This window comes from Leptodactylus fuscus, chromosome 7 (genome assembly GCF_031893055.1).
Source record: "Leptodactylus fuscus isolate aLepFus1 chromosome 7, aLepFus1.hap2, whole genome shotgun sequence".
Lineage (NCBI taxonomy): Eukaryota > Metazoa > Chordata > Amphibia > Anura > Leptodactylidae > Leptodactylus > Leptodactylus fuscus.
This window is the reverse complement of record NC_134271.1, coordinates 8792412-8820409: the sequence shown is the minus strand read 5'-3', so window position 1 is coordinate 8820409 and position 27998 is coordinate 8792412. Positions and strand designations below refer to the sequence as shown.

Below are 27998 nucleotides of genomic sequence, written 5' to 3'. Positions count from 1 at the left end.
GTATTCTGGCTGCTTGTGTGGACCTTATGAGGTATACTGAGGTCCTTGACTTTCTGTATGATGGACTGTAACACACACTCTCCATGGAGAAGACAGAAACTGCAGTCACTAACCACTAAGGAGCAGATAGTTCCTGACACATAACTATGATGAAGGAGCTCACAACTCAACCCCCTAATTCATAGCCTCGATATTCAGGAGAAGGTGGACTCTAGGGATATGACTGCAGTATACATGAAAGAAGCCTGATGGGTACGGGGATAGAAGTGGTTTTATTGAAGTGCTTCTGCACTGGATAGGGGATACCTGTCTAACCATGTGGGGACGTTCTATTTCCCATTTCGATTTGCAGGTTGAGTATGCTCACTGCCGCTTCATTCATTTTCTATGAGACTGCAAGACACTGTATATCTGGTCATCTCATAGAAGTCAATGGAGCAACCAGGAATTCATGACCTGCCACTCTAGTCACATGGAAGTACAAGTGACCCCTGTGACATGCAGAATCCCAGTGATTAGGGTTGAGCGATCATGTTCAGAAAAGATCAGATTCCGATCGGCAATCGAGAAAATTTCACGATCGCCATCGGAATTTCAAACACGATCTTTTTAGGTGGGATCGAGATCGGTGATTATTTCCCACAATGCTTTACTACTTGCCAAGCATTGTGGGAAAAGCTAACAATGTTAGCCTTCACACTGAGTTTATGCTCCACTCATTCTGAGCGGAGTGTATACTCAGTGTGAAGGCTCCGCTGCGGTTCCATATGAAAGAATGGAAGCAGCCGGCACACAGCCTTAACCCCCTGCGTGCCGGCTGCGTCCATTCATTCTAATGGGAGACTAGCTAACATCTCTATTAACTACTTATGATTCAGTTATCTCCATGGGGGATACATTTAAGTTACTATAATACCCTTCCAAGGGTTCCTCTGCCAAGTTTAGATCCCCATTGATTGGACTATATAAGATTATTGAGATTTTGTACTGCAGCACTTTAGAGGCTGTGTTATCATCTGTAGAAAAGTTTGGGTAAGGGTTTATGTGCAGGAGTACATGCCGTAATGTTATTTCCACCAAACGTGGTGATTGTCTAAGCCATACTACCTTTCCTCGCAGACCTAGCTGCTTGGTTACCTCTCCTCTTTCTTTAAAGGAAGTCTACCATCTCCCCCAGTATATTGAGCTGCCCCCTGCTGTATTACAAAGCACATTACAGGGATAAACAACCCTGACATCACCCATCCTACCCTAGCTCCCTAGGCTGAAAGCTCCACCCCTAGTGCACCAACTAACTCATTTGCATAAGACTTCAAAGTTGTCTTTTTTATGTTTATCATTGTAATATGCTCTGTGATACGGTGGTAGAAGTAGAGTATTCTTATAAGGGGAGGTGGGACATTCCCTTTAAGGATTAGTGTGCTCACCTGCAAGCTTCCTTCTGCCAATCTCTGCCTGTCTGTATGTATATAGGTTTCCTTCTGGTTGAGCATTGATTCAGCTAAAGGCTGCAGTTCTAAGAAGGTTCCAACTAAGAACTGTCCTCAAGGCAAGAATCCCTCCAATCACACATGGTATAAGGAAAATGTTTGTTTTTGTACTTTGTTAGCCAGTGGGTATGAAATATAAAAACAAAAAACTTGCGGGTCTTCAGTAGGTGACACCTTTTTTAATGGCTAACTCATATATTCTGTCATCATTATGAGTTAGCCATTAAAAAGGTATCACCTACTGAAGACTTGCAAGTTTTTTTTTTTTTTTTTTATATTTCATACCAATCACAGAGAAATACCTGGAAGGAAGAAGAGGTCAGACTACAGCCACAGCAACACTACATGGCTATATGATCAGTGTCTCTCCTCCTGTCTCTACTATGTGATCAACTTCTCTCTTTCAATCACACTACAGGCTGTTTGAACAGCTTCTCTCCTTTTTTCTATATTACATGACTGTATGATCAGCTTCTCTCCTTCTATCTACAGTATATAACTGAATGATCAGCTTCTCTCCTCCTATCTACACTACATGACTGTATGATCAGCTTCTCTCCTCCTGTCTATACTACATGATTGTATGATCAACTTCTCTCCTTATTTCTACACTACATGACTGTATGATCAGCTTCTCTCCTCCTGTCTACACTACATGACTGTATGATCAACTTCTCTCCTTATGTCTACACTACATGACTGTATGATCAGCTTCTCTCCTCCTGTCTACACCACATGACTGTATGATCATCTTCTCTCCTCCTGTCTACACTACATGACTGTATGATCAGCTTCTCTCCTCCTGTCTACACTACATGACTGTATGATCAGCTTCTCTGCTCCTGTCTACACTACATGACTGTATGATCAGCTTCTCTCCTCTCTACACTACATGATTGTATGATCAACTTCTCTCCTTATTTCTACACTACATGACTGTATGATCAGCTTCTCTCCTCCTGTCTACACTACATGACTGTATGATCAACTTCTCTCCTTATGTGTACACTACATGACTGTATGATCAGCTTCTCTCCTCCTGTCTACACATGACTGTATGATCAGCTTCTCTCCTCCTGTCTACACTACATGACTGTATGATCAGCTTCTCTCCTCCTGTATACACTACATGACTGTATGATCAGCTTCTCTCCTCCTGTCTACACTACATGACTGTATGATCAGCTTCTCTCCTCCTGTCTACACTACATGACTGTATAGTATGACCAGCTTCTCTCCTCCTGTATACACTACATGACAGTATGACCAGCTTCTCTCCTCCTGTCTACACTACATGACTGTATGATCAGCTTCTCTCCTCCTGTCTACACTACATGACTGTATGATCAGCTTCTCTCCTCCTGTCTACACTACATGACTGTATAGTATGACCAGCTTCTCTCCTCCTGTATACACTACATGACAGTATGACCAGCTTCTCTCCTTCTGTCTACACTACATGACTGTATGACCAGCTTCTCTCCTTCTGTCTACACTACATAACTCTATGATCAGCTTCTCTCCTGTCTACACTTCAGGACTGTATGATCAGTTTCTCTCCTGTCTACACTACATGACTGTATGATCAGCTTCTCTCCTTCTATCTACAGTATATAACTGATTGATCAGCTTCTCTCCTCTCTACACCTCTACACCACATGTCTGTATGATCAGCTTCTCTCCTCCTGTCTACACTACATTACTGTATGATTAGCTTCTCTCCTGTCTACACCACATAACTGTATGACCAGCTTCTCTCCTTCTGTCTACACTACATGACTGTATGATCAGCTTCTCTCCTGTCTACACCACATAACTGTATGACCAGCTTCTCTCCTGTCTACACTATATGACTGTATGATCAGCTTCTCTCCTGTCTACACTACATGACTGTATGATCAGCTTCTCTCCTGTCTACACCACATAACTGTATGACCAGCTTCTCTCCTGTCTACACTATATGACTGTATGACCAGCTTCTCTCCTGTCTGCACTACATGACTGTATGATCAGCTTCTCTCCCTGCCTTTTGTCTTTGGTACACTGTAAGCTTTGGCAGGGAGGGCGCTCTCTTTTTTGTACCTGCCTGTCACTCAGTAAGCTCACTTATCTAGTTGATCTTGGACTTTGTTCACATCACATCCCATCATTGTGTCAAATCTTTGCAATTTAAGACACATTATTAAGGGATCGATCTCATATATACAACACTGGTGAGTCTGGTATCTTATATAACACTCTTATGTTTTTGATATTAATACTTCCCCCTTTATTCTCATTGACCTTTTTTTGTCTTTTTTGACACTATATAGAGACCTGTCACTGACTTCTATTACACAGATTTTTCTTCACATAAAATAAGTCAGACGTGATGTGAACATGGCCCTATAACTCCCCCCTGTGTATTTACTATACAGTACTGATATAATATATAAGTGACCATGGAGGAGCCGACACCATCTACTATCATTAGATTGCATTTTATATCAACATTTTATAAAACAGGCGCAAACAGATATGAATAATTGAAGCAGCTGCTGCAGAACCTCTCCCTCCCCTCCCCAGCCATTGACGCCATAAGAGAACTCAAGAGAGTGAAGAACAAGACAGCGAGAGAGCTGCTGCAGACACTCGGGTATAAATAGCACGAAAATAACCCCCTCCACCCCCGCTGCAGGAGAAATCTTACAGACATTGCTAAGACATCTATATTTGTCTGCAACGAAAAGTAAGAAGTAAATAAAGGTAAAATCCTTAAAAAAAATATGGAAGCCCGATGAGGCTGCGCACACACACGTCTCTGCTTCTCCTGCGGGACCATTGCTGCATAGAAGACCCAGATCTGGAGACTTCTTGATTATTGCATAGAGAATATCAGATCTGGAGAAGTTTCGGGGCTCAGGGTCAGGTTTGGTCCTCCTCGAACAATGTGAACTTTGGCTTTACCTTGACGGTCAAGTTTCTTTTGCGGATGGTGCTCTTGGGGGAGAAGGAACGATTGTCCAGGATACGACTGTCCTCCTCCAGTTGTTTGGCTGTGCACATCGGAGTGGGCACCTTGATTGTATTGCCAAACTTTGAGTAGTCCACAGCGTACCTGCCGTCTTCTTCTGCGATGATAGGCACAAAGCGCTGACCCCATAGGATCTCATCAGCCAGGTATGAAGTCCTGGCCTGGGTGGTGATACCAGTGGTCTCCACCACACCCTCCAAGATGACGATGATCTCCAGGTCTTGGTGGTGGGTAAGGTCGGAGGCTGAGATTTCGTACAATGGACTGTCCTTGGTGATGGTGTGGCAGATGATGAGTGGAGACACCAGGAAGATCCCATTGGTGCTGATGGGGTTCTCCATCTGGATGTCTATCTGGTTGAGGGGCAGGACCTCTCCCTCTAGACTGTGGGCCTTCTTGACCACCTGCATGCGGATGGTGGCGCTGATGATCATGCTCTTCCTCAAGTCCCCAACCCTAAACATAAAGCAGAGCTTGCCGTTTCGTAGGGCGATGACGGCGTGCTTACTGAAGATGAGGGTCTCCGCTCGGCGATGGGCCTGCGCCGTCTTCATGAAGATACAGCCCAACATGATGGCGTTGATGACCAGTCCCACAATGTTCTGGATGATGAGGACCAGGATGGCCGCGGGGCATTCCTCCGTGATCATACGCCCCCCAAAACCGATGGTCACCTGTACCTCGATGGAGAAGAGGAAGGCCGCGGTGAAGGACTGGACGCTGGTCACACAGGGCACAAAACCTTCTTCCAGGTAGTCCAGGTCTCCATGGGAGAAGGCGATGAGCCACCAGATCATCCCGAAGAGCAGCCAGGTGCAGAGGAAGGACATGGTGAAGATGAGGAGGGTATGGTGCCACTTGAGGTCCACCACGGTGGTGAAGACATCCAGTAAGAAGCGGCCCTGCTCCCGGATGTTCTTATGGGCCACATTGCAGGTGCCGTTCTTGGCCACGAACCTCGCCCTCCGCTCCTGCTCCCGGTACTTGGGCTCATTGATGTCCTCGGCCAGGCGGGTGGTCAGCACATACTCCTCCGGGATCAGGCCCTTCCTGGACAGCATGACTACAGCCGCCGGCTGCCGGAGAGCAATGACCGGGCTGCGGCGGGGATCTCCATCTGTGCACGCCAATCACAGGGCGGGGGGTGAGGGGCCGGGGACACTGCGACCCCCCGAGCAGGCTGCAAGACCGGCAGGACCGGCAACCGGGAACACAGCAGCCCCGGGACCGGCACACCGGAGCAGCCGAGCGGAGCCGACACCGGAGCCGAGACTGAAGGTAAAACGTCAGCGCAATGACACCTGGAGCCGGGATGTAGTGCCATAGAGCGGCCGCCAGAGGGCGCAGGAGAGCCGGCAATCACATGGAAGACAAAGAGCGGAGAGCCGGGGATAGAGGGGGCAGAAACCCCCCAATATTGTATAGATACAATATAATACAACCCCCATATTGTATAGATACACCCACCCCAATATAATATAATACACCCCCCAATATAGTGTAGTATAGATACACCCGCCCCAATATAATATAATACACCCCCCAATATAGTGTAGTATAGATACACCCGCCCCAATATAATATAATACACCCCCAATATAGTGTAGTATAGATACACTCGCCCCAATATAATATAATACACCCCCCAATATAATGTAGTATAGATACACCCGCCCCAATATAATATAATACACCCTCCAATATAGTATAGTATAGATACACCCGCCCCAATACAATACACCCCCCAATATAGTATAGATACACCTGCCCCAATATAATATAATACACCCCCAATATAGTATAGTATAGATACACCCGCCCCAATATAATATAATACACCCTCCAATATAGTATAGTATAGATACACCCGCCCCAATATAATATAATACACCCTCCAATATAGTATACTATAGATACACCCGCCCCAATATAATATAATACACCCCCAATATAGTATAGTATAGATACACCCGCCCCAATATAATATAATACACCCTCCAATATAGTATACTATAGATACACCCGCCCCAATATAATATAATACACCCCCAATATAGTATAGTATAGATACACCCGCCCCAATATAATATACACCCTCCGATATAGTATAGTATAGATACACCCGCCCCAATATGTCACCTCCCCCAAATATAATATTATCTATCCATCCCCCCAATATACTATACTATAGATACACCCGCCCCATTATAATATAACAGAGACTAAAACGTTAGGGACCAAGGGAGGCAACCCCCCCCCTATTATAATATATAATCCCCAGTATAATATATCACCACCCTCAATATAATATATCACCCCAACCAATTTAATATATAACATCCCCTCAATATAATAGATCAAAAGAAAGACTGTAGCACCAAGTACCAAGGGAGCCAGACAGCCCCCAATTATCATATACCTCCCCATATAATGCATCACTTCCAATATAAGACTGGAGCCCCAGGTACCAATGGAGCCAGACAACCTTCAAATACAATATATTTCCCCAATAATAAGAACCAGGTAAAGGAATCCATCAGGTTACGAGTCCTGGAATTCCAGTGAACAGCATGAAGCTTATTCCCCATCATGTTGGTGCAGCGACGCTCCCACCCCTCAGCGGAGCCATGTGCAGGGCTTGAGAATAGCTCCATTGTAGGGATGAAATATCGTATATCGACATGCTGGGAGAATAAACTTCACGCTGTTCTCTGGAATTCCCGGACTTGTAACGTCGCTTTTCTTGGTTCTCTGCGGAGCCTGAAGTAAGACGCTTATATTGGATTCTTTTGGGGCTTCTCTGTTTGTGGATTTATCCCCTGCCAAATATATCACCCTGATATAACATCCCCCTAAGTATATCACCTCCCAATATATCACCCCCAGGTATGTTATTCTCCAATATATCTCCAGCCATTATATCATCTCCCCAAATATATCATCCAACAAATTCATTTGGAGACTCTTTCACACCCATCAGACCCCATTATAGTACATGGAATCTGTCAATCCCCAATATATCACCTCCTTAAATACTTCACCTACCCCCCAAAATTTCTCAGCTTCTATATATAGCACATCTTTTCGGTGATCCCCAGTATACAACACCCCTATATTTGAGATCATCTATATGTGATGTGTAACATGGTTGTACATAATGAGGACCCCTCCCCCTGCCCCATATCTAGCATCATCACCCTCAATCCCACCATATTTCTCTCCCTGCACAGAGATTTATATTTTATCTGGGGTTGCGGGGGTTAAATGAGGGTAGTGTGACACCGAGCATCCGTCCCCGAGCAGCAGGCACATTGTGTGCTGAGGAAATGTCCCCCCCCCGATGAATAATTTACTAACTTATCGTGTTACCCAGCGATGAGCCTGACGCCTTTATCCCAGCAGCCTGCAGGTCGCCTGCTACCAGTAGGGGGCGTCCTAGGTTCTTTAACCTCTTATGTACCATAGGGATTGGATAGGATGTCGCCTGTCGTGTGCAGAGCACAATATGGTGGCCTATCCAATGTGGCTCAATCCTCCAAAATATTATCAGCCAATGAACTTTTAGGAAGAGGATTGACCAATATCGATCTCTGACAAGTATCCGATCTCTGACAAGTATCCGATCTCTCCACCTGTACCGTACCACCTAGAACCTGAGTGTGCCTCCCATTGGGGTGCCTGACCTAGGGTACTGTATATTGCCTGAGCGCCTTAGGGTGCTGTATATGATCCGTCCCTAGCCCAGTTATGTTATCTGGCCGGAGTCCCTGGTCCAGGGTTCTGTATCTTCCTTGGTGTATCTGATCTGGGGCTCCTGACCCAGGGTATCTGGTTCCTCCATAGAAAATTACTAAATTAGAAGCAGTGAAGTGCAATTCAGGTCATCTCACGTCAAGATCTTACCCTATTACCGCCATGATGTGCCCTGCAGCACCTAGAGCAATGGATGTCCTCACCTGTTAGTATATACTACTGTATATATAGTGTGGTGCGCAGGGGCAGTCCTGCACTATCCCAGTTCATGAATGAATTAAGGGTCACGTTCTTCATCCTGATGACCTATCCATCATATCTAATGACATTGCACCTGGTGTTTCCACATCTGAAGAATCCTTATTGTCATATCCACATTTCCCCTCTACCCGTTATATGTGTATCGCCTCCTTAGGCTGCGTCCATGTCCTATCATCATGGAAAAATTAGCGGATCCCGCCGCTCTCCTGCCAGGTCTGACATTCCCCGTACAGAAGAATACTGGATCATCCGTACCTCGAGCTCGGTGTTGTTCTGTCCCTCTGTTATTCTACCTGGCAATGCATGTATTATCACTGGGCTCTATTGTGGACAGGTTATCAGGAGGTGGCGCTACATGTACAAGAAGATCACTTGACCATAATAAAGACATCATGGGTTTCAGAGTATGGAAAGTTCCAGCATTCATGGTTGTCTTCATTGGCAATCAATGATAATGACCTCTGATACTGATCTGATATTTACCTCTTAATGACCTCTGTTGGTGACCTTTGATAGTGACCTGTTAATGACCTCCGATGGTGAACCTTTAATGACCTCAGTTGGTGACCTCTGATATTGACCTGCTAATGACCCCTGTTGGTGACCTTTGATATTAACCTCTTAATGACCTCTGATAGTGATGTCTGATGGTGACCTACTATTAACCTTGCTTTGTGGCCAATATCAGATTGGTGTGTGTGTGTGTGTGTGGGGAGTCTGACACCTGGCACCCCCACCGATCAGCTGTTTACATCTGCTGCCAACATCAAAACATACACAGAGCAGCTATCAACAAGCAGACAGCTCCACACGCTGTTCAGTGGCCGGGCCAGGTTACTACAGATCAGCTCCATCTAAGAGGCTTTATTTTATAACTGAGCACTTTGGGGCTGTTCACACTCACAGTATATAGCATCCCCTAATTCCTTACTCCTGAGCGTCCCCTACAGGAGCCTGTGACATGGACATACTTCCCAGTAATACACCTGTAAGTTTTCTGCCAGGACAGGGGCCACATAATGGCCCCAGTGTGACAAAAGTATGAGACTCCACTTCCACATGACATCAGTATGAGACCCCTCCTTCATGTGACATCAGTATGAGACCCCACCTCCATGTGACATCAGTATGAGGCTCCACCTCCATGTGACATCAGTATGAGACTCCACCTCCATGTGACATCAGTATGAGACCCCTCCTTCATGTGACATCAGTATGAGACTCCACCTCCATGTGACATCAGTATGAGATCCCTCCTCCATGTGACATCAGTACGAGACTCCACCTCCATGTGACATCAGTATGAGACCCCCTCCTCCATGTGACATCAGTATGAGACCCCTCCTTCATGTGACATCAGTATGAGACTCCACCTCCATGTGACATCAGTATGAGACTCCACCTCCATGTGACATCAGTACGAGACTCCACCTCCTTGTATAGCTCTTTATTATGAAATCCTTTTATTTACAGGTAATTTACATAATTAGAAAACTAGACGATTCATGAATTGCACTTCTGGAAGTTTCTTCTTATTTATCGGCTTGTACGTAAGAGGCGAACATGCTGTCTTCTCGCTCCAGCAGGATATCCGGCTTGTCGTACTCCATGATGGCGCCTCTCTTCATGACAATCACCAGGTCGGCGTTTAGGATGGTGTGTACCCGGTGCTGTGGGAACAGAGACACAAGACATCAGCCCTGGGTGACTGGGGCATGAAAGGCATCTGCCCTGGGGAAGAGGGGCACAAGAGTCGTCTGCCCTGGCCAAGAGGGGTACAAAAGGCATCTGCCCTGGGGAAGAGGGGCACAAGAGGCGTCTGCCCTGGGGAAGAAGGGCACAAAAGGCGTGTGCCCTGAGAAAGAAGGGTACAAGAGGCATCTGCCCAGGGGAAGAGGGGCACAAGAGGTGTCTGCCCTGGGGAAGAGGGGCACAAGAGGCATCTGCCCTTGGGAAGAGGGGCGAAAGAGGCATTTGCCCTGAGGGGGAAGAGAAGCATGGAATACACCTGCCCCAGAGGAGTTGAGGTATTGCCCTTGGAGAAAGAAGGGAGGGAGTGGCACCTACCCTGTGGGGGGAGTGGGACATAAGAGGCGCCTGCCCTGTTGGGGAAGAGGGGTATGAGGGGCACCTACCCTGGGCAACAGTAATTGTGGGTTATACCAATGATTTTTTGAGGGAGGGGTGGTATTTGTGAGTTCCTCTCAATCCATTTTCTTCCTCCTGTCCCCGGGGCCACACCCGGCAGCCTCTCTGTAACTGCGCACTTACAGACTGATCTGCGGTGTCACATGGACGAGTGACCCAGAAAGCGCTGAGAACTGAGAATTGTATCTGCAGTAATCTGAGCACAGACGGACTTAACCCTTTCACTCCTTGCTCTCCTGCATCACTTCCCACACATTTGCGTGATCCCGGCCAGAGACTAGGCAATGAAAGTGTTAATCCTGAGAGCAGAGGATTCTGGGAGCAGCATTACATAGCTGTCAGATATAATGTAACACTGGGCCAGACGTAGACATCGGGGGGCTACTGTGTGCTGCTGTCCAGGACTAACTGCAGTGCAACCCCATGTAACCCCAGCACAGTAACATCAGATGAGTCCCCCTCCCCAAATTCCAGACCCGGACCCCTGTAAATCACTGGACACCACCAGCTGCAGCCGGCAGACAGACCTCGACTCAATCCGTCGCCATCACCGAGATCTCCGCTACTGTCAGTGAATAAAAATATTCACTGATCACATCCAGAGACTTGAGAATGTGTCCTGGTCACACAACTGAGGGTTTGCTACAATGTGTCCCCATAGACAATCCAGCATAGGGACAGAACTCTTTCCAGTCCAGATACTCTGTAACAAACCCTCAGCTGTGTAAGCAGGGGGCGGTCAGTACAAGTTCAGCTTCCTGTGGTTCCAGTGAATGAGTCCTTCAGTCATCGGGGTCCCCCCACCCCGGATCCTCCTACGTACCGCGATAGTGACCACCGTCCGCTCCTGAAACGCCGTCATCACCACCTTCTGTAAGATGTTCTCCTGAGGGTGAGAGAGACGTTACCATCACATCACAGACCCTGCACAATCCCCCCCACCCCATGGATGGTCACAGCAGTGATTGGGTTAATCCTGGATTATGAACGTCTATAGGGAATCCTCCCCATTCTATTCTGAGACCTACTATACCATGCTGGTGATAACCACTCACCCTGACTACCACATAATTCTGCAATACTACATGGACTTCCATACACCCTGTTTGCCCTCTCCTCATACCCTGCTTGCATAAGTGTCAGTCTTTACTGTAGGTCTAGTTTTCTGTTTATGAGTGAGGAAGCTCCTCTAGGGTGGGGCCCTGTGACTTATGGGTGATCTGAGGGATCCAGGGTTGTTGGACATACAGTGGCCATGTCTATAGATGCTGTAGCTTCATCCATGATTAATATGCTGCTTTTCCTGACGAAGGCTCTGGCCAGACAGAAGAGCTGTCGCTGCCCCACGCTGAAGTTCTCTCCTCCTTCAGTGACCGCAGCATCTGTAGGAAGAGGAAAGTATGGGTCAGGGAATAGGACAGAGCTATAATAGTGCAGAGTAGGGGAAGGAGACGCTATAACAGTGCCAGGAGGGAGAAGGAGCCGCTATAACAGTGCCAGGAGGGAGAAGGAGCCGCTATAACAGTGCCAAGATGGAGAAGGAGCTGCTATAACAGTGCTGGGAGGGAGAAGGAGCCTCTGTAACAGTGCCAGGAGGGTGAAGGAGCCGCTATAACAGTGCCAGGAGGGAGAAGGAGCCGCTATAACAGTGCCAGGAGGGAGAAGGAGCCGCTATAACAGTGCCAGGAGGGAGAAGGAGCCGCTATAACAGTGCCAGGAGGGAGAAGGAGCCACTGTAACAGTGCCAGGAGGGAGAAGGAGCTGCTGTAACAGTGCCAAAATGGAGAAGGAGCCGCTATAATAGTCCTGGGAGGGATAAGGAACCATTATAACAGTGTCCGAAGGGAGAAGAATCTACTATAACAGTGCCAGGAGGGAGAAGGAGCCGCTGTAACAGTGCCAAGATGGAGAAGGAGCTGCTATAATAGTGCTGGGAGGGAGAAGGAGCCTCTATAACAGTGCTGGGAGGGATAAGGAACCATTATAACAGTGTCCGAAGGGAGAAGGAGCCTCTATAACAGTGCAAGAGGGAGAAGGAGTCGCTAGAATAGTGCCAAGAGGGAGAAGGAGCCATTATAAGAGTGCTGGGAGGAAGAAGGAGCCATTATAGCAGTACTAGGAGGTATAAGGAAGGCATTATAACAGTGCTTGGAGATAAAAAGAGCCACTATAACAGTACCAGGCAGGAGAAGGAGCTGCTATAACAGTGCCAGGAGGAAGAAGGAGCTGCTATAAGAGTGTTAGGCAGGAGAAGGAGCTTCTATATCAGTCCCGGGAAGGAGAAGGTGCCGCTATAACAGTGCCAGGAGGGAGAACTCTTGATCATGTGTTATTGGTGGTCAGTATACTGTCATATATAGTTAGTATAACATATCTGCCCCTCACCCAGGCCGCCGGGCAATGCCTTCACTACATGTTTCAGTTGGGCGATCTCCAGCGCCTCCCACAGCATACAGTCCGTACATTTATTCTCAGGATCCAGGTTAAATCTGCAGAAAAGATGAGAGAGGAGATGTCCACCACTGACATCAAATGTGTCAATATCTATCTATCTATCTATCTATCTATCTATCTATCTATCTCCTATCTATCTATCTATCTATCTATCTATCTATCTATCTCCTATCTATCTATCTATCTATCTATCTATCTATCTATCTATAGGATACCACAATATCTATAGGAGCAGATATCAATCTATTTCTACCTTATGCTCCCGCTGAATAATATAGGATCCTGGAGGATGATGGAGAGGCGAGAGCGCAACGTCTGCAGAGGAAGCTTAGCGATATCGATCCCATCTATTACAATCCGTCCTGGAAGAAAGAAAAAAACTGATCAAGTGAGAAAATGCAAAACATCAAGTCATAATAGTGTAAAATGTTGTCACAGCTCCGCCCCCTGTTACTAACATGTTACTATAATTTGATCTCACCCTGGAACGTGTCCACCATCCTGAAAAACGCCAGAGAGAAGGAGGATTTGCCGCTGCCTGTTCTCCCGCAAATCCCGATCTACAGTGAAAGAGACACTGATGAGATTCCTGGGTGGTGGTGTACAGGGCGGTATGACTACTACCCCTATCAGGCACCTTCTGTCCTGGGGTGATGTGGGCGTTCACGTGCTTCAGGACTGGTTTCAGGGAGCTGTCATAGCGCACGCTCAGATTCTGGATCTGGATCTCTCCGCGGTCCGGCCAGTTCTGTGGGATCTGGGAGGCGGCTGCACGGCGAGAACGCTCATTAGTTATTCATCATCTGGTCATCTGACCTTCTCAAATACTGACCACTCACATAGAAGACCCTTGTAGTTCTCCGGCTCCGTCTTCATGAGACCATTAATCCTCTTCACGGCTCCTAGCTGAATCTCCATGTCGGAGAGGTTGCGTACCATCCAGTTCAGGTAGTTAGAGACCTGCGGGACAGGGTGGCCATATTACTGACTATGCTGATACTGATTACATGACTATATACAACGCCATCAATAAACAACAACACACAGGGACACGACTAAAATACACATATACAACAAGACATAGACAAGACTAAAATACACATATACAATAAGACATGGACAAGACAAGACTAAAATACACATATACAAGACATAGACTATCTATAATCGTATTTCTGCCATACAGCCCATGGATGCTGCCTGTGACCTGTAGTCCCCGAACAACATCTTCTCTGGGTCAGTGGGTACCAGCTTCTTTCCCCTGATAGATTCCACACAATGTCTTTTCTATGTCAATGTGAGGTCAGTGGGTACCACCTTCTGCCCCGATAGTCATTACACGTTGACTATGTGAGGTCAGTGGGTACCATTGAACTGGTCCCCAATAGTCACCACACAACGTCTTCTCTATGTCTATATGAGATCAGTGGCTACCACCTCTTGTCTTCCACCAGTCACCACACAACGACTTATGTGATCTATGTGAGGTCAGTAGCGACGGACTTATAAGTATAAACTTATGACTAGGGTTGAGCCGATCTTGACTTTTCAGGATCGATTTTAAAATCCGATTTCCGATCATTTTTCATTCAAACTCGATCTCGATCCCAATTCCGATCCCAATGCAAGTCAATGGGATTTTTTTCATTAATCGGAGATCGGATTTTAAAAGCAATCCTATTCACTATACAGCATGGAATCTAACAATAGTTAGAATCCACGCTGTGTAGTGAATCACTAAAGTAGCCAGAGGGATTTTTTTAAATCCTCTGGCTACTTAGTCCCCCCTGGTGTCCACTTACCTCCAGAGATGGCTGGTCCGGTGCCCGGTGCCTTCCTTCTTCTTGTCCTTGCTGCCGCTGCACGCTGCTCTTCTCCCTTCGCTGCCCCCTCCCTGCCAGGTTAGGAGATTGTGGGCGGGTTAGGAGAGTGTGGGCGGGTACTTGGAGGGGAGATGTCACGTCTCCCCACCCTGTACCCGCCCACACTCTCCTAAGCCACAAGCCCCGCCTACCTAGCGCATTAAACACTAACCTGGGAGGTGGGGCAGCGAGGCGAAGAAGAAGGAGGGCACCGGAGCAGCCATCTCTAGAGGTAAGTAGCTGCTAGAGATGTTTAGTTTAGCCTCCCATTCCAATGAATGGAGGCAGCCGGTGCGCAGGGGGTTAAGGCTGTGTGCCGGCTGCTTCCATTCATTCCTATGGAACTGCAGCAGAGCCTTCACACTGAGTATACAGCATACTCAGTGTGAAGGCTAAGCAATGCATTGTGGGAAAAGATCACCAATCTCGATCCCACATAAAAAGATCGTGTTCGGAATTCCGATAGCGATCGTGAAATTTTCTCGATCGCTGATCGGAATCCGATCTTTTCCGAACACGATCGCTCAACCCTACTTATGACCCTGCTTCAAACACTGGAGAAGGGGTTAAATCTGTCACATGGGTTTATGGCATCTTACAGAAATCACTGACCTGAGACCCTGAGAACTGATAAGAACGTGGAATTGTTTACATTGTTTCTACCAATAACTAATAACCCTCTACCCCCTTCCTCCTAGAATTCTATCCCTATGTGCCCTTTTGTATGTAAATCTGCTCCTTCAGAAATGGTTTTTAAATTTACTTGAGAAAGGAGCCGAGAGTTCCGAAACGTTGTAATTTGTCATCATTATTAGTTAGCTATTAAAAAGGTATCAACTACTGAAGACTATCAAGTTTTTTTTCATTTTTTTTAAATATTTCCTACCCACTGGCTAACACGGTACGAGAACAAACATTTTCCTTACACTCGTCCTCCGACAGTCACCATACAACATCTTCTCTATCAGAGGTCAGTGGGTACTACCACTTGTTCCCCGATAGTCAACACACAACACATTCAGAACAATCAGCCATTTACCATCAGAGCATAAGTGAGTCCAAGCCCGACCAGTCCAGACGGCAGCCGAGAATTAGTGATGGAGGCCACGGCAGCAACCAGGACAACGCAAGCGCCAATGTATTCCTGTCACGAGAAGATGGGGGGAATTTAGACAATAATAAGTAAGATGTTCCATAGCTGCCCCCTTCTGTCATTGCCCTCCGCTTCTGCCACCACTCACCATGCGCACCTCCAGCCAACGGTTGGCTGCTGTGAGGAACAAAGACGCAATGTTGTTGGAGTCTGTGTGTTCTAGAAGTTTCTGTCTGAATCTGGCCTCGTACCTGGGAGAGCAAAGTTACCAATAATCACCCAGACAGGAGACCATGACATGGAAGGACCACAGAGGTGGAACAGGTCAGTGCTCCATCCTGTGCCTACACCCGGAGAACGCATCGACTGGATATTACATCATATGGAAAGGTACCGGACCTAAACACTAAGTGGACATGGACACATACCAGTGTGGGCACCACATCACCTGGACTCATTCCGGATGTGGACACTACATCAACTAGACACATACCAGACATGGACACCAGTTAACCTGGACACATACCGGACGTGGACTCCACACCAACTGGACACATACCGGACATGGACTCCACATCACCCGGACACATACCGGACATGGACTCCACATCACCTGGACACATACCAGACGTAGACACCACATCAACTGGACACATACCGGACGTGGACACCACATCAACTGGACACATACCGGACATGGACACCACTTAAACTGGACACATACCGGACGTAGGCAACACATCACCTGGACACATACCGGACATAGACAACACATCACCTGGACACATACCAGGTGTAGACACCACATTGTCTGGACGTGGCAGTTACCTGAAAGCTCGAATGGTGGTCAGTCCCTCTACTGTCTCAGAGAAGTGTGCCAGTAGGGGGAGCTGTGTACTGTCCTCCAGCTGCTGTAGATCCCTGGAGACATCAGAATAAGAAAGTAGTTAACTGGAGTTCATCATTCTATGGTTATTCTTATGTCCCAGCCTCCCATCATTCTCATAGTGTCCTGATCTCCTGTCACTCCTAACACTCGGCTTTCCCGTTACTCTCATAACACCCCGGTCTGCCATCATTCTCATAACGCCCTGGCCTCTTCTTATATGTTGTATATGTTGACCTATGTGTAGTAGTTACAGTGATGGGGGTTTGAGCGCCCCCAGCTGGAGCAGGTGTGTGCATAAAGCTATAGGTTGTAACATTCTGCAGTGGTTACAGCTGGATGCCATAGACTGTGTGACCGCCCCCTATATGTCCATGTCTGACCCTTAATACCCTGCACAGCAGAGGTTCATTAACACGCAGCTAATTACATCTTCAAAGCCTCCGGGCCACAACGTCGCAGCAGTCAGGCTCTGATGCTATGATGAAGGTTGGTGGCAGCGGAGAGAGCGCGGCGCAGACATAAGGAGTCTTTACATTCCAAGGTTTAGCCTAATAGCTAAGAAATTAACCCCTGCACCACCACGTCACCACGGCTCGTAGGGTGATGTGCGCACACGGCGAGCGCCCGGATCAAGTCCAGACAACTGAGTGATGGAAATGTACGGATTTATTCCAGGACTTTGCAGACATCTGGTTGGAATCTCAAATGTGACCCCCGACACACTAGAGAGTCTCCCGAAAAGATGAGCAGTAAAAATGTATACAGTATAAATGAGGACAACGCTACAGACGGCACCGCCGCTTTGGGAAACCTCAGTGTAAACAGATGGACAAACACAAGCAACAAAAAACCAGAAACTTCACTATAAAAGGACAAGTCTGAAGAACGAGTTATATGACGGCAGCGCCAGACTCTGCAACACATCCCACCTGGCGCCAGAGTAATGGCGCAGACTCTAATGCACTAAGACGCTCGGTGGAAGTATCCAGATGATTAGCGCTTGTAAGAGGGGGCCATGGGGATACAAAAATGACCAACACCCCCACAATCTTGTGATTCCATGTGTCACCTCCGCCAAAGACGTGATGCCAAGTGTGAAACCATGTGTCATCCCACAACCACATAATGCCATGTGTCATCCCACAACTGCTTGATGATCTATGTCACACCAAAACCACATGGAGATGTTTCATCCCCATAACCATGTAACGCCATGCCATATTTATATATTGACCATTACCTGGCGGCCACTCGGAAATGCTTCTGAATAAAGTAGCAGGTGATGACCAAAGGGACCAAGGAGATAACAAAGATGGGGGTGACGTAGGAGATGACGGCCAGCGCTGACACACACAGCAGGGTGGAGCGACTGAGGCATTCCAGGGTGGCCGGGATGTGCTGCCGGAGAACACACAACATTACACCGGAAATCCACATAAGACACCTCCCAATAATGTGACTCACATGGCGGCCTGTCAGGGGCTGATCGGATCCCCCTCCTCCTCTACCGATCTGACATTTGGGCCATCTCAGTTACTACATGTATAATGTGATATGATCGAAAATATTAAACCTCTTGCCTGGTAGTGTGATCCCCAAGTCTACACTGATCTGAGCCCTGACAATATGGGGCAGCCTGAGGGATACAGGAATACGAGGGCCCACCGCCTCAGTGATACTGGAGAGAGCCCACAGCCCCATTTATACCTGGAGAAGGCCCACAGCATCAATTACTATACATGGGGGAGAGTCGGCCAGCTTCCATGAAGCCCGGGAAGAGCCACAACTAGGAGAACTGACTATCCTACCTGATCTATGGTGTTGAAGTCGGCAGAGAATCGGTTCAGGATGCTGCCCAGAGGTGTTGTCTCAAAAAACCTGCAGAGAAAAGAGGAGGCAAATAACTGATTAAAATGACCCTCAATTCCATCAATTGTGCATCAAACACTCTATTCCTGATAGATATTGTGTTATACCAGCCTGATGAAGGGACCTGAGCAGTCCTGAAAGCTTGCAATCTGTCATCATTTTTTGTTAGTCATTGTTAGTCTTATTCTTTACATTTCATATCCACTGGCTAATACGGTCCAAAGATAAATTTTTCTTATAAAACTCCCCTAGAACAGAGTCCCGGCTGCAGCCTCCTCTGTCACACACTCACCTCATGGGCGCCAGGATGATGGCATTCAGAAGACTGTTGTGCAGCTTCTTGGCCACTCGCAGCCCGGTCCATTCCACTGCAATGGAGGTGGCAAGGCACATGATGATGGCCAGGCAGGACAGGACGCTGAACACCATGGAATACGAAGAGTGATCAAAACTGCAGCGCTGAGGAGAGAGGATGGGGGTTATAGTCCAAATCTATCAATATATGAATGTACGAAAAGCACATGACCACACACGTGTACTATATAACAGATGTGACCATTATTACAGGCCCTTCACATTTGCACCATTTTGGGGTTTACCTGCTCCGTGCAGCCCAAAGACGAAGTGTTGGAAATCGTGTCTGAAGTCCACTTTGCCAGCCAGAAATCAATGGCGACCATGAGCGAGTGCTTGAGGAGCTGTGAGAAGACAAGGCCCGGGAGGAGCAAAATCCCTGCAGAACTCAAGTATTTGCCACATGCTCTCCATGGCATCTTTGCCCTCTGGTGCAGAACGGAGGACAAGTTGTCATCGTCATCATCGCTGTCTGTCATCTCTTCTGGGGAGGAGACAATAGGACAACAGATGAAGCCAAGGAATGAATAACACAGAACAGAGTAGGCAGCAGCGATGTCAGGGGGAAAGGGTCCATGTCAGGAGATACCGAGCTCATGTTAGGAGGTAAAGAGCCCATGTCAGGGGGCACAAAGCCCATGTCAGGGGGCTTAGAGCCCATGTTAGGAGGTAGGGAGCCCACATCAGGCGGTGCAGAGCACATGTCAGGAGGTAGGGAGCCCACGTCAGGCGGTGCAGAGCACATGTCAGGAGGTACCGAGCCTATGTTAGGAGGTAAAGAACCCATGTCAGGGGGCTCAGAGCCCATGTCAGGAGGTAGGGAGCCCACGTCAGGAGGTACAGAGCACGTCAGGAGTTAGGGAGCCCACGTCAGGAGGTAGGAAGCCCACGTCAGGAGGTACAGATCCCACGTCAGGCAGTAGGGAGCCCATGTCAGGGAGCATGGAGCCCATATCAGGGTCACAGAGCCTATGTCAGGAGGTATGAAGCCCATGTCAGGAGGTACAGAGTCCATGTAAGGGGGTACGAAGCCCGAGAGGGAAGTCCATGCCAAGTGATGACTACATGCTCAGTCCATGTGCCCATTAGTAACTGTGTCAGCGGAGAGGCCTCACCCCCCAGGATCCTCCCACTGACCTTCATCTTCCTCATCCTCCCCCAGTAAGGTCTCCCGTGAATACGTTGGTCTCTTGATGTTCTTCCTCTCCACCGGAGTCTTCCTCTCTGTGATCTCCTGTACAAAAGATTCAGAATTATAAATGGCAGCAAGAACTGACTGATATCAACAGAGGGCGTCCTGTACGACATAAGAGTAAAAGCTCTGCTGACAGATGGGGATGGGGAGGCTCTCGAGAAAAAGGAGTAACCTTCCAGAGACCCATAATAATAAACTCATCTCCCGAGCTGTCTGTCATGTTGTATTATGACGTGGGGTGTATCCTGCACACTGACGTGCCCAAGTCACAAAAAGTGGGGTGACACCTCCTAAAGGGGTTCTGGCTTCCCCCAAATTTCTGTGGTGCACTTTGCATTTTATTCACCCTGGACCGATAGCAGTGACGTCATGTTGTGATGCTCCATGCATGGTCACATGACGCACCTTTTCCAGCTCCTGGTCCTGGCGGTTCATCAGCGTCTTCCAGTGCTCGTACAGCTCAGGGTCGGACTTCTGGATGTCTTTCAGAGTTCCTTCTCGCTGGATCGTTCCGTCTTTCATGGCAATGATCTGCAGTCAGATACAGAGCGGATCCATAATTCATGGATGCAGGGCAATCTATACATAGGCCCTCCCCCTTACGGAGGCCCCTCCCCTATGTCTATATGCCTATCTTCCTGATAATCCTCTCTTCCTCTTGCTTATAGTCTATAATCACTTTGTCCTGACCTGACATCCTGGAACCCAGCTGAACAAGCAGGGCTGTAGTATAAAGCATGGGGGATGGAGAGAGCAGCAGTTTTTAATGAGATGTGAAGAGGTAAAACCCTGATCATATATATCTTAATGGAACACAGTTGCAGTATAAAGCAGGAGGGAGCACACCGCAGAAGTCTAAGGTAGTATACAAATAGTGACTTGGATAGACTTTTATCCGCCCTTATACATAATGCATAATCCAGCGCAGTGACCTGCATGAGCTCAGTGGCGCCCACTTACCCAGTCAGCATGTGGCAGGTACTGCAGCTTGTGTGTGACCAGGATAGTCGTCGTCTTGTTGTCTCTCAGCATCTTTAGGATCCCGTCCTGCATGAGGTGGTCGCTGAGGTGAATGTCCAGAGCAGAGAAGGGGTCGTCCTGCAGGAGAAAGATCCGAATGATTACCGAGCACTGGATACAATGTAACAATGTATTGGCTGATACTTTCTCTCTTGTCAATATGCAAATCTGATCCGTCCAGAAGTAAGGAGAGAAGAGGAGCAGCAGCCAATAGCAGAGCAGAGTACTGCAGGGTACCCCGTGTGCTATATGTGACCCTGTGGCACCAAATCCTGCACCATTCATGTACCCCTACTATATATATCATCTACAGCACATACTGTATGTGCAATGCCCCTCTGTACTGAGACACCTATGTGGTCAATGTAGATTTGGTGCTCACCAGGAAAACAACGCTTGTCTGCTGGTACAGGGCTCTGGCCACACTGATGCGTTGTCGCTGACCGCCGGACAGATTAATCCCCTGGAATACAAGACATGAAACCATCACAAGAGACCAGCAAAGACTTCTATTAACCATCAGCAATGATATCAGACTCCAGCTGAACTACTACTCTCAATGGGTGAGTCACCGACTATGACTGCAACTACATCCAAAAACTTCCAACTTTGACTGGAAGAAGAAGCTGTATTACAAATGCTGATAATATGGCGCCCCCGTTGGCCACACGCAGGCATCACTCACCCGTTCTCCGATTTGTGTCTGATCTCCGTGCGGCAGGATGTCGATGTCTGGCTGCAGGGAGCAGGCGTCAATCACAGCTTTATACCTGCACATACATGATACAGGAGCACATGTCAAGACTCATGAAAGGGTTAAATGAAGGCAAAATCTGAGACGTAAAGGAACATTGAGAATTATAAGACTGTAAGTTACTCAGCGCAATGTCCAGAGGACGGCACGGGCCTGCAGAGCACAGATCACCAGGATAATGGACTCTCAGTAATAGGTGTGACTCCTCTGAGGCGGTATATAAAACTCACTGCTCGTACAGTAAAGAACCATCTCCTTAGGTGACTATTCTACAGATATACAGCTCTTACAGTAAAGAACTAACTCCTCTGGTAGGCTATTCTACAGATATACAGCTCTTACAGTAAAGAACCATCTCCTTAGGTGACTATTCTACAGATATACAGCTCGTACAGTAAAGAACTAACTCTTCTGGTAGGCTATTCTACAGATTGACACTTTGTATGATAAAGAATCAGCTCCACACATTCACATCCACTACTCTTAGTCGAGATCTTCTTGGATATGATGCACAATATCCTTCTGGCCTTTGCAGCAGCTGACTGACATTGTGTTTTTCCTTATTCTATGAACTATATACAGATGCCTCTCCTAGTGTTGCCCCCGAGGACACGCAGTGCCTGCAGATTTTTGCCCAGTGGACGGCCCAGCTCTCTGGTCTCTTAAAGGGATTGTCCTCCAAACATACGCATCACACCTGTCTACATAGTGCAGAAGATGAGGCTGAGTTGCAATACCACACACCTCCTGTGGGTAAGCGTGGCGCTGTTTTTGGGAGAAACCCTGCTTTTATCATCATTGTTAATCCATTTAACCCCTTCCCTTCAGAGCAGTCTTACAAAGAGAACGGCACAGAGATTCGGCGGTGTCTTACTTCTGCTTATTGAAGGGACTCTCAAATGTGATGTTTTCTTCCACTGTTGCGTTTAGTAGCCAGGGCTTCTGAGAGGCGTACGCTACCGCCCCCCTCCTCCTGAAACACACAATACCAGGGTTAGACTGAAAGGGGCTGTAATAGAGTGCAAACTCCAAAGCTCAGGGCAGGGCTGGATTTACCATTAGGCTAACTAGGCTTCAGCCTAGGGCCTCAAGATGAAGAGGGGCCTACATTCAAATTGTTAGCAAAATTAAAATTACACTATTCTAAAAACAGTGAACGCTAAAACACAGCTGAAAATAAGGAGAAAATAAGGAATGACCCCTGCACACAGTATTATGTCCCATAGTGACCCCTGCACACAGTATTATGTCCCTTAGTGTCCCCTGCACACAGTATTATGTCCCTTAGTGTCCCCTGCACACAGTATTATGTCTCATAGTGGCCTCTGCACTCAGTATTATGTCCCTTAGTGTCCCCTGCACACAGTATTATGCCCCATAGTGGCCCCTGCACTCAGTATTATGCTCCACTGTGGACACCCATAACAATTATTATACTCTGGGGTCTTTTCAGACCCCAGAGTATAATAATCGGAGACCCAGGGGAGTAAAAACATAAAAAACTGAGGAGCAAGACGGAGCTGGAGGACAAGTGATGGGGCCCCGGGGCCGGAGTCTGTGGTCACCACTTACTACATGAATCCACCCGCATCAAAGCCGGGTCTGGGGTGTATGACCAGTGGGGTCCACAATTAACATCCAGCAGGTGGCAGCACTTCACCTAAGTATAACGGGTTACAGGGGGTCACAAAGTTATTTACCCAGTCTGCTCCCCCCCCCGCTCCAACTGCAAAGTCAAAAGAGTCCTAGTGTATTCTATATATAAGATCGGTCAGCCCGCCAGTATATACAATATATAAAGTCGGTCAGTCCCCCGGTGTATATTAAGTTGGATCCCCTGGTGTATACTGTATATGAGGTCAGTCAGCCCCCAACCACTGTATATGAAGATGATCCCCCTGGGGTATACTGTATATGAGATTGTGTATACTGTATATTAGGTCAGTTGCCCCCCCATTTACTGTGCTGTAATACCCGTGCACTATCAGTATATATATATCCTCCTTCTGTCACCGGATACGTGATTGTCGCCCAGACTCTGAATATCCGAGCCGCTGGCTCCGCACTCACATCTGTCGTCTCCTATTTCTTGCACATTGTGCTCGTGTTCCCACCGGGCAGATCAATTTAATTAAACACAACAATTACATTCCCATCATCGTCACCCCAGGGACACCCTGTATCCACACCGAGGGCGGAGCCTCTGGTTAACCCTGACTGTGCCAACCACCCAGACTAAACTTCTATTACTGATTCAGATACTATGTAGACATGTATACTAGATACAGGACACAGTGGGAGGAGCTAGTGAGGGCGGTGCATACAGTGGGAGGGGTCACTTTATACAGTGGGAGGAGTCAGTGATACGCATTGTACAGTAGGAGGCACAAGTAAGGTTGGTTTATACAGTGCGAGGGGTCATGTCTTACAGTGGGAGGAGTCAGTGAGAGACATTGTAAAGTGGGAGGGGCTAGTGAGGTCACCTTTTAGAGTGGGAGGAGTCATGAGACATCATACAGTGAGAGGAGCTAATGAGGTCATTTTATACAGTGGGAGGAGTTAATTAGGTCAGTTTATGCAGTGGGAGGGGCTAATGAGGTCACTTCATACTTCATAGCTCCCAACCGTCCTGGATCTGACGGGACTATCCCGATTTTACACAGTCCCGCCATTCCGGATAGCTCACGGTTTGTTCCACTATGCCCCTGAAGTGTTTGCTGTTAACAAACTTTGTTAGGTAGGGTAAAGGTTAAACGGTAGATCCTAAATCTTAGTGGGCTAAAGGATCTTTGATGGCGTCATGACCATGTGATCAGACTCTTGTGTGGGCAGAGCTATTCTGGATACTACAGGACAGTGCGGTGTTACACAGAAAGACGAAGCTGCTGGGAACGGAGACTGATGGACGGTAAGGAGGAAAGAAAAGAAAGCATGTGTGAGCAAGATGGGGGAACGGACGTGAAATGTAGGGGGCAACTAAACTGAAGGCAGATGAAGGGAGCAATTAAACAGGGGGCAGACAAAGGGGTATATTCATCTGGTGGCAGATAAAGGGGGGCATTAAGCTGGTGGCAGATAAAGGGGGACATTAAATTGGTGGCAGGTGAAGGGGGGAATTAAGCTGGTGGCAGATGAAGGTGGACATTAAATTCGTGGCAGGTGAAGGGGGGACATTCAGCTGGTGGCAGATAGAGGGAGACATTAAATTGGTGGCAGATGAAGGGGGCATTAAGCTGGTGGTAGATGAAGGGGGACATTAAGCTGGTGGTAGATAAAGGGGGACATTAAGCTGGTGGTAGATGAAGGGGGACATTAAATTGGTGGCAGATGAAGAGTGACGTTAAAGTGGGAACAGATGGAGGGAGGACATTAAACTGGGGACAAATCGAGGAGTAGACATTAAACCATGGGGGAAACTGGAGGAGGACATTAAATCATGGGGGGTAGCTGGAGGGGGACATCTCTACCTCTAGTTGCCCTCAGTTTAATTTCCCCCTCCAACTACCCCACTGTTTAATGTCTCCCTCCAGCTGCCCAAGTTTAATGTCCCCCTCCAACTACCCCCATTGTTTAATGTCCCCCTCCAACTGCCCAAGTTTAATGTCCCCCTCTAGTTTCCAGCAGTTTAAACTGGAGCACGCGGAGAGGCACTTAATACTGTGAGGCATTTGGAGGGGAACATTATAATGTGGGGGCATATAATGTTCGGGTGACTGTAGGAGCATTATACTGTGTGGGGGGCGCATGGAAAAAAATGGATGATAATGGGTGGAGTCAATGTAGAAGTGGGTGGAGCTAAAATTGCCATGCATAGCGCACCGCATATTGTGTTCCTCTTTCTGTCCTTTGAAGGTTGGGGCGTATGCATAAGCCGTGCAGGTCACATGGACAATGCAAAGTAAACTAAAGTCACCTGATCTCTATGTCCATGGCCGCCTCCCGCTCGGTGCTGTAATACAAGAGAGAGATGTATGAGAACAATATGGAGGATTCGCCAGACTCCACCCACTGACTGCGGTCACATGCCATGAACGCTGCGGCCGCTAGACCGGTCACATTTTGTAGGTCTCTATAATGTGGGTGATATGATGGGGTTCAGGTACGGACAATGTCTATCCCTCCTCCTCAGCAGGGCGTCTCCGGGCAGGTACTCACCCCATATCCTCCGCTGTTTCACTGTCGGTGTCGCTGCAGAATAAAGCACAGGTCATTAGTCGCTGACAATGGCGGCAATCTGTGCAATGTAAACAGATTAGAGGGCGATCTGCACACGGGACATTAACCGCAGTATCTACCAGACGAGGTCTGAGCCACCATCGCGCCTCCCCCTCAGCTGATAAGAAACTCAATGACTCATGCAAGGTATTAAATGAGCTATAAACCCCCCAAACATCTGTCAGCGGGAAAGCTGGGTGATAACCAATATGGCGTCCTCTGCACCTGTTCCAGCAGACGTCCCCGGAGATCTTGTGCATCTCTCCAAGCGTGGCCAATAAGAGCGACGACTTCCCACAGCCAACTTGTCCGACGATCATGGTCAGCTGACCTGCGGGGGGACACAGGGTCACAAAACGTACAACACCTCACAACCAGCGGTGCCCTCATGTGGGCGGAGGATCAGGAAGACAATCACCTTGAGGAATCCGGATGTCGATGTTTGAAAGAGCGGGAGCGCCATCCGGGGTCCACGTGAAAAAGCCGCTGCTGATCTAGGGAGGATCAGGGAGATGTCACATCATACAAATACCAGGACAGAGACCCCCGACCCCCATAACCCTGGAGTCAGCGTGCAGAGTGACCCCCAAGTCTGGAGTGACCCCACTGTGGATAAAGAGCAACCCCTGACCCCAGATATAGATGCAAAGTGACCCCCCATCTGTGCTATAGATACAGAGTGACCTATGACCCCCCCATCAGACTACAGATACAGATAACCCTTCGCCTCCCAGGTTTTGTAAATGGGTGTGGCTGCAGCATTTCCAGGGTTAATGTTGCACCTTTATACAGAAGGTCTCCTCCTCCTCCTCGGGGTTGTTCTCCGACCTCCGCTGAGAGCAGTTGAAAGTGTTCCAGTCATCTCTGAAGGCCCGCTTACGATTGACAACTTTGAGGGGCTGTGCAGGGGACACAGAGTGTCGGTACGTGCGCAGACAGAGTCATGTGATTAGCGGTTTCGCTAACGCCTGTAACTCACCAGCGCCTGATACTTGTTCTGATTCCTCGTCTTATGCGACAGTGCACACTTGTCCGTCTCCTCCTCGATCTCCTCACTGGAGAAGAACTCGCTCAGCTTCTGGACGCTACGAGGAAACAACGCCGATAAACATGGCCGCCACATTACAAGATGTCTGCCACTGCTGCCTAACCCCGCAACCATTATGGGGCAGAAAACTGGGTTATCTGGGTCACCTGACGCTACATAATGAAATCTTCCCGCAGATGTAAGCGCTGTGTGATCGCAGCGCCTCCTGCAGGTCAGACTGAGCTGAGACAGCACCAACTGGCAGATGTGGAGAACATGACTGCTGCCAGGGACAAGCACCCCATGTCAGAGGTGTATACTGCCCCCACCCTGTACACCCCCATATCACAGCTGTATACTGCCCCCACCCTGTACACCCCCATATCACAGCTGTATACTGCCACCACCCTGTACACCCCCATATCACAGCTGTATACTGTCCCCACCCTGTAAACCCCTCATATCACAACTGTATACTGCCCCCACCATATATATACCTCCCAGCACCCCCCCATATGACATCTGTATACTGCCCTCATCCCTTATACCTCCCAGGACTCCCCATATCACAGCTATATACCACCGCCACCCTATATACCTC

At 48.0% G+C, this 27998-nt stretch overlaps 2 protein-coding genes across 3 annotated transcripts in view; both read right to left on the bottom strand.

The window, feature by feature from the left end:
- Positions 1–3965: 3965 nt before the first annotated feature.
- On the bottom strand, positions 3966–5801 carry KCNJ11 (potassium inwardly rectifying channel subfamily J member 11). Its single transcript, XM_075280930.1, has one exon. It carries the CDS (start codon positions 5562–5564, stop codon positions 4395–4397), a length of 1170 nt encoding a protein of 389 aa, XP_075137031.1. The 5' UTR covers positions 5565–5801; the 3' UTR covers positions 3966–4394.
- Positions 5802–9956: 4155 nt separating this feature from the next.
- Positions 9957–27998, bottom strand: part of ABCC8 (ATP binding cassette subfamily C member 8) — a 49770-nt gene continuing 31728 nt past the window's right edge. Inside the window, exons 13-39 of one of the 2 annotated variants that reach the window (XM_075280929.1) lie at positions 27350–27455; positions 27153–27269; positions 26789–26864; positions 26596–26701; positions 26311–26343; positions 26069–26104; positions 23030–23128; positions 22087–22171; positions 21784–21864; positions 21342–21479; positions 20787–20912; positions 20324–20420; positions 19432–19667; positions 19125–19291; positions 18772–18841; positions 18204–18361; positions 16903–16995; positions 16223–16325; positions 16021–16125; positions 13959–14079; positions 13757–13887; positions 13601–13679; positions 13373–13481; positions 13051–13154; positions 11914–12047; positions 11489–11551; positions 9957–10187 (exon numbers count right to left, since the gene is read on the bottom strand). In XM_075280929.1, coding sequence (XP_075137030.1) covers positions 10050–10187; positions 11489–11551; positions 11914–12047; positions 13051–13154; positions 13373–13481; positions 13601–13679; positions 13757–13887; positions 13959–14079; positions 16021–16125; positions 16223–16325; positions 16903–16995; positions 18204–18361; positions 18772–18841; positions 19125–19291; positions 19432–19667; positions 20324–20420; positions 20787–20912; positions 21342–21479; positions 21784–21864; positions 22087–22171; positions 23030–23128; positions 26069–26104; positions 26311–26343; positions 26596–26701; positions 26789–26864; positions 27153–27269; positions 27350–27455 — 2911 coding nt within the window. In that variant the 3' untranslated portion in view covers positions 9957–10049. Of the gene's footprint in view, positions 10188–11488; positions 11552–11913; positions 12048–13050; positions 13155–13372; positions 13482–13600; positions 13680–13756; positions 13888–13958; positions 14080–16020; positions 16126–16222; positions 16326–16902; positions 16996–18203; positions 18362–18771; positions 18842–19124; positions 19292–19431; positions 19671–20323; positions 20421–20786; positions 20913–21341; positions 21480–21783; positions 21865–22086; positions 22172–23029; positions 23129–26068; positions 26105–26310; positions 26344–26595; positions 26702–26788; positions 26865–27152; positions 27270–27349; positions 27456–27998 lie in introns of both variants that reach the window. The other variant, XM_075280928.1, reaches the window with a different exon arrangement.

What these genes read in the sequence shown, in the direction of transcription:
- KCNJ11 (XM_075280930.1), bottom strand. Translation starts at nt 5,564, where the DNA reads ATGCTGTCCAGGAAGGGCCTGATCCCGGAGGAGTATGTGCTGACCACC.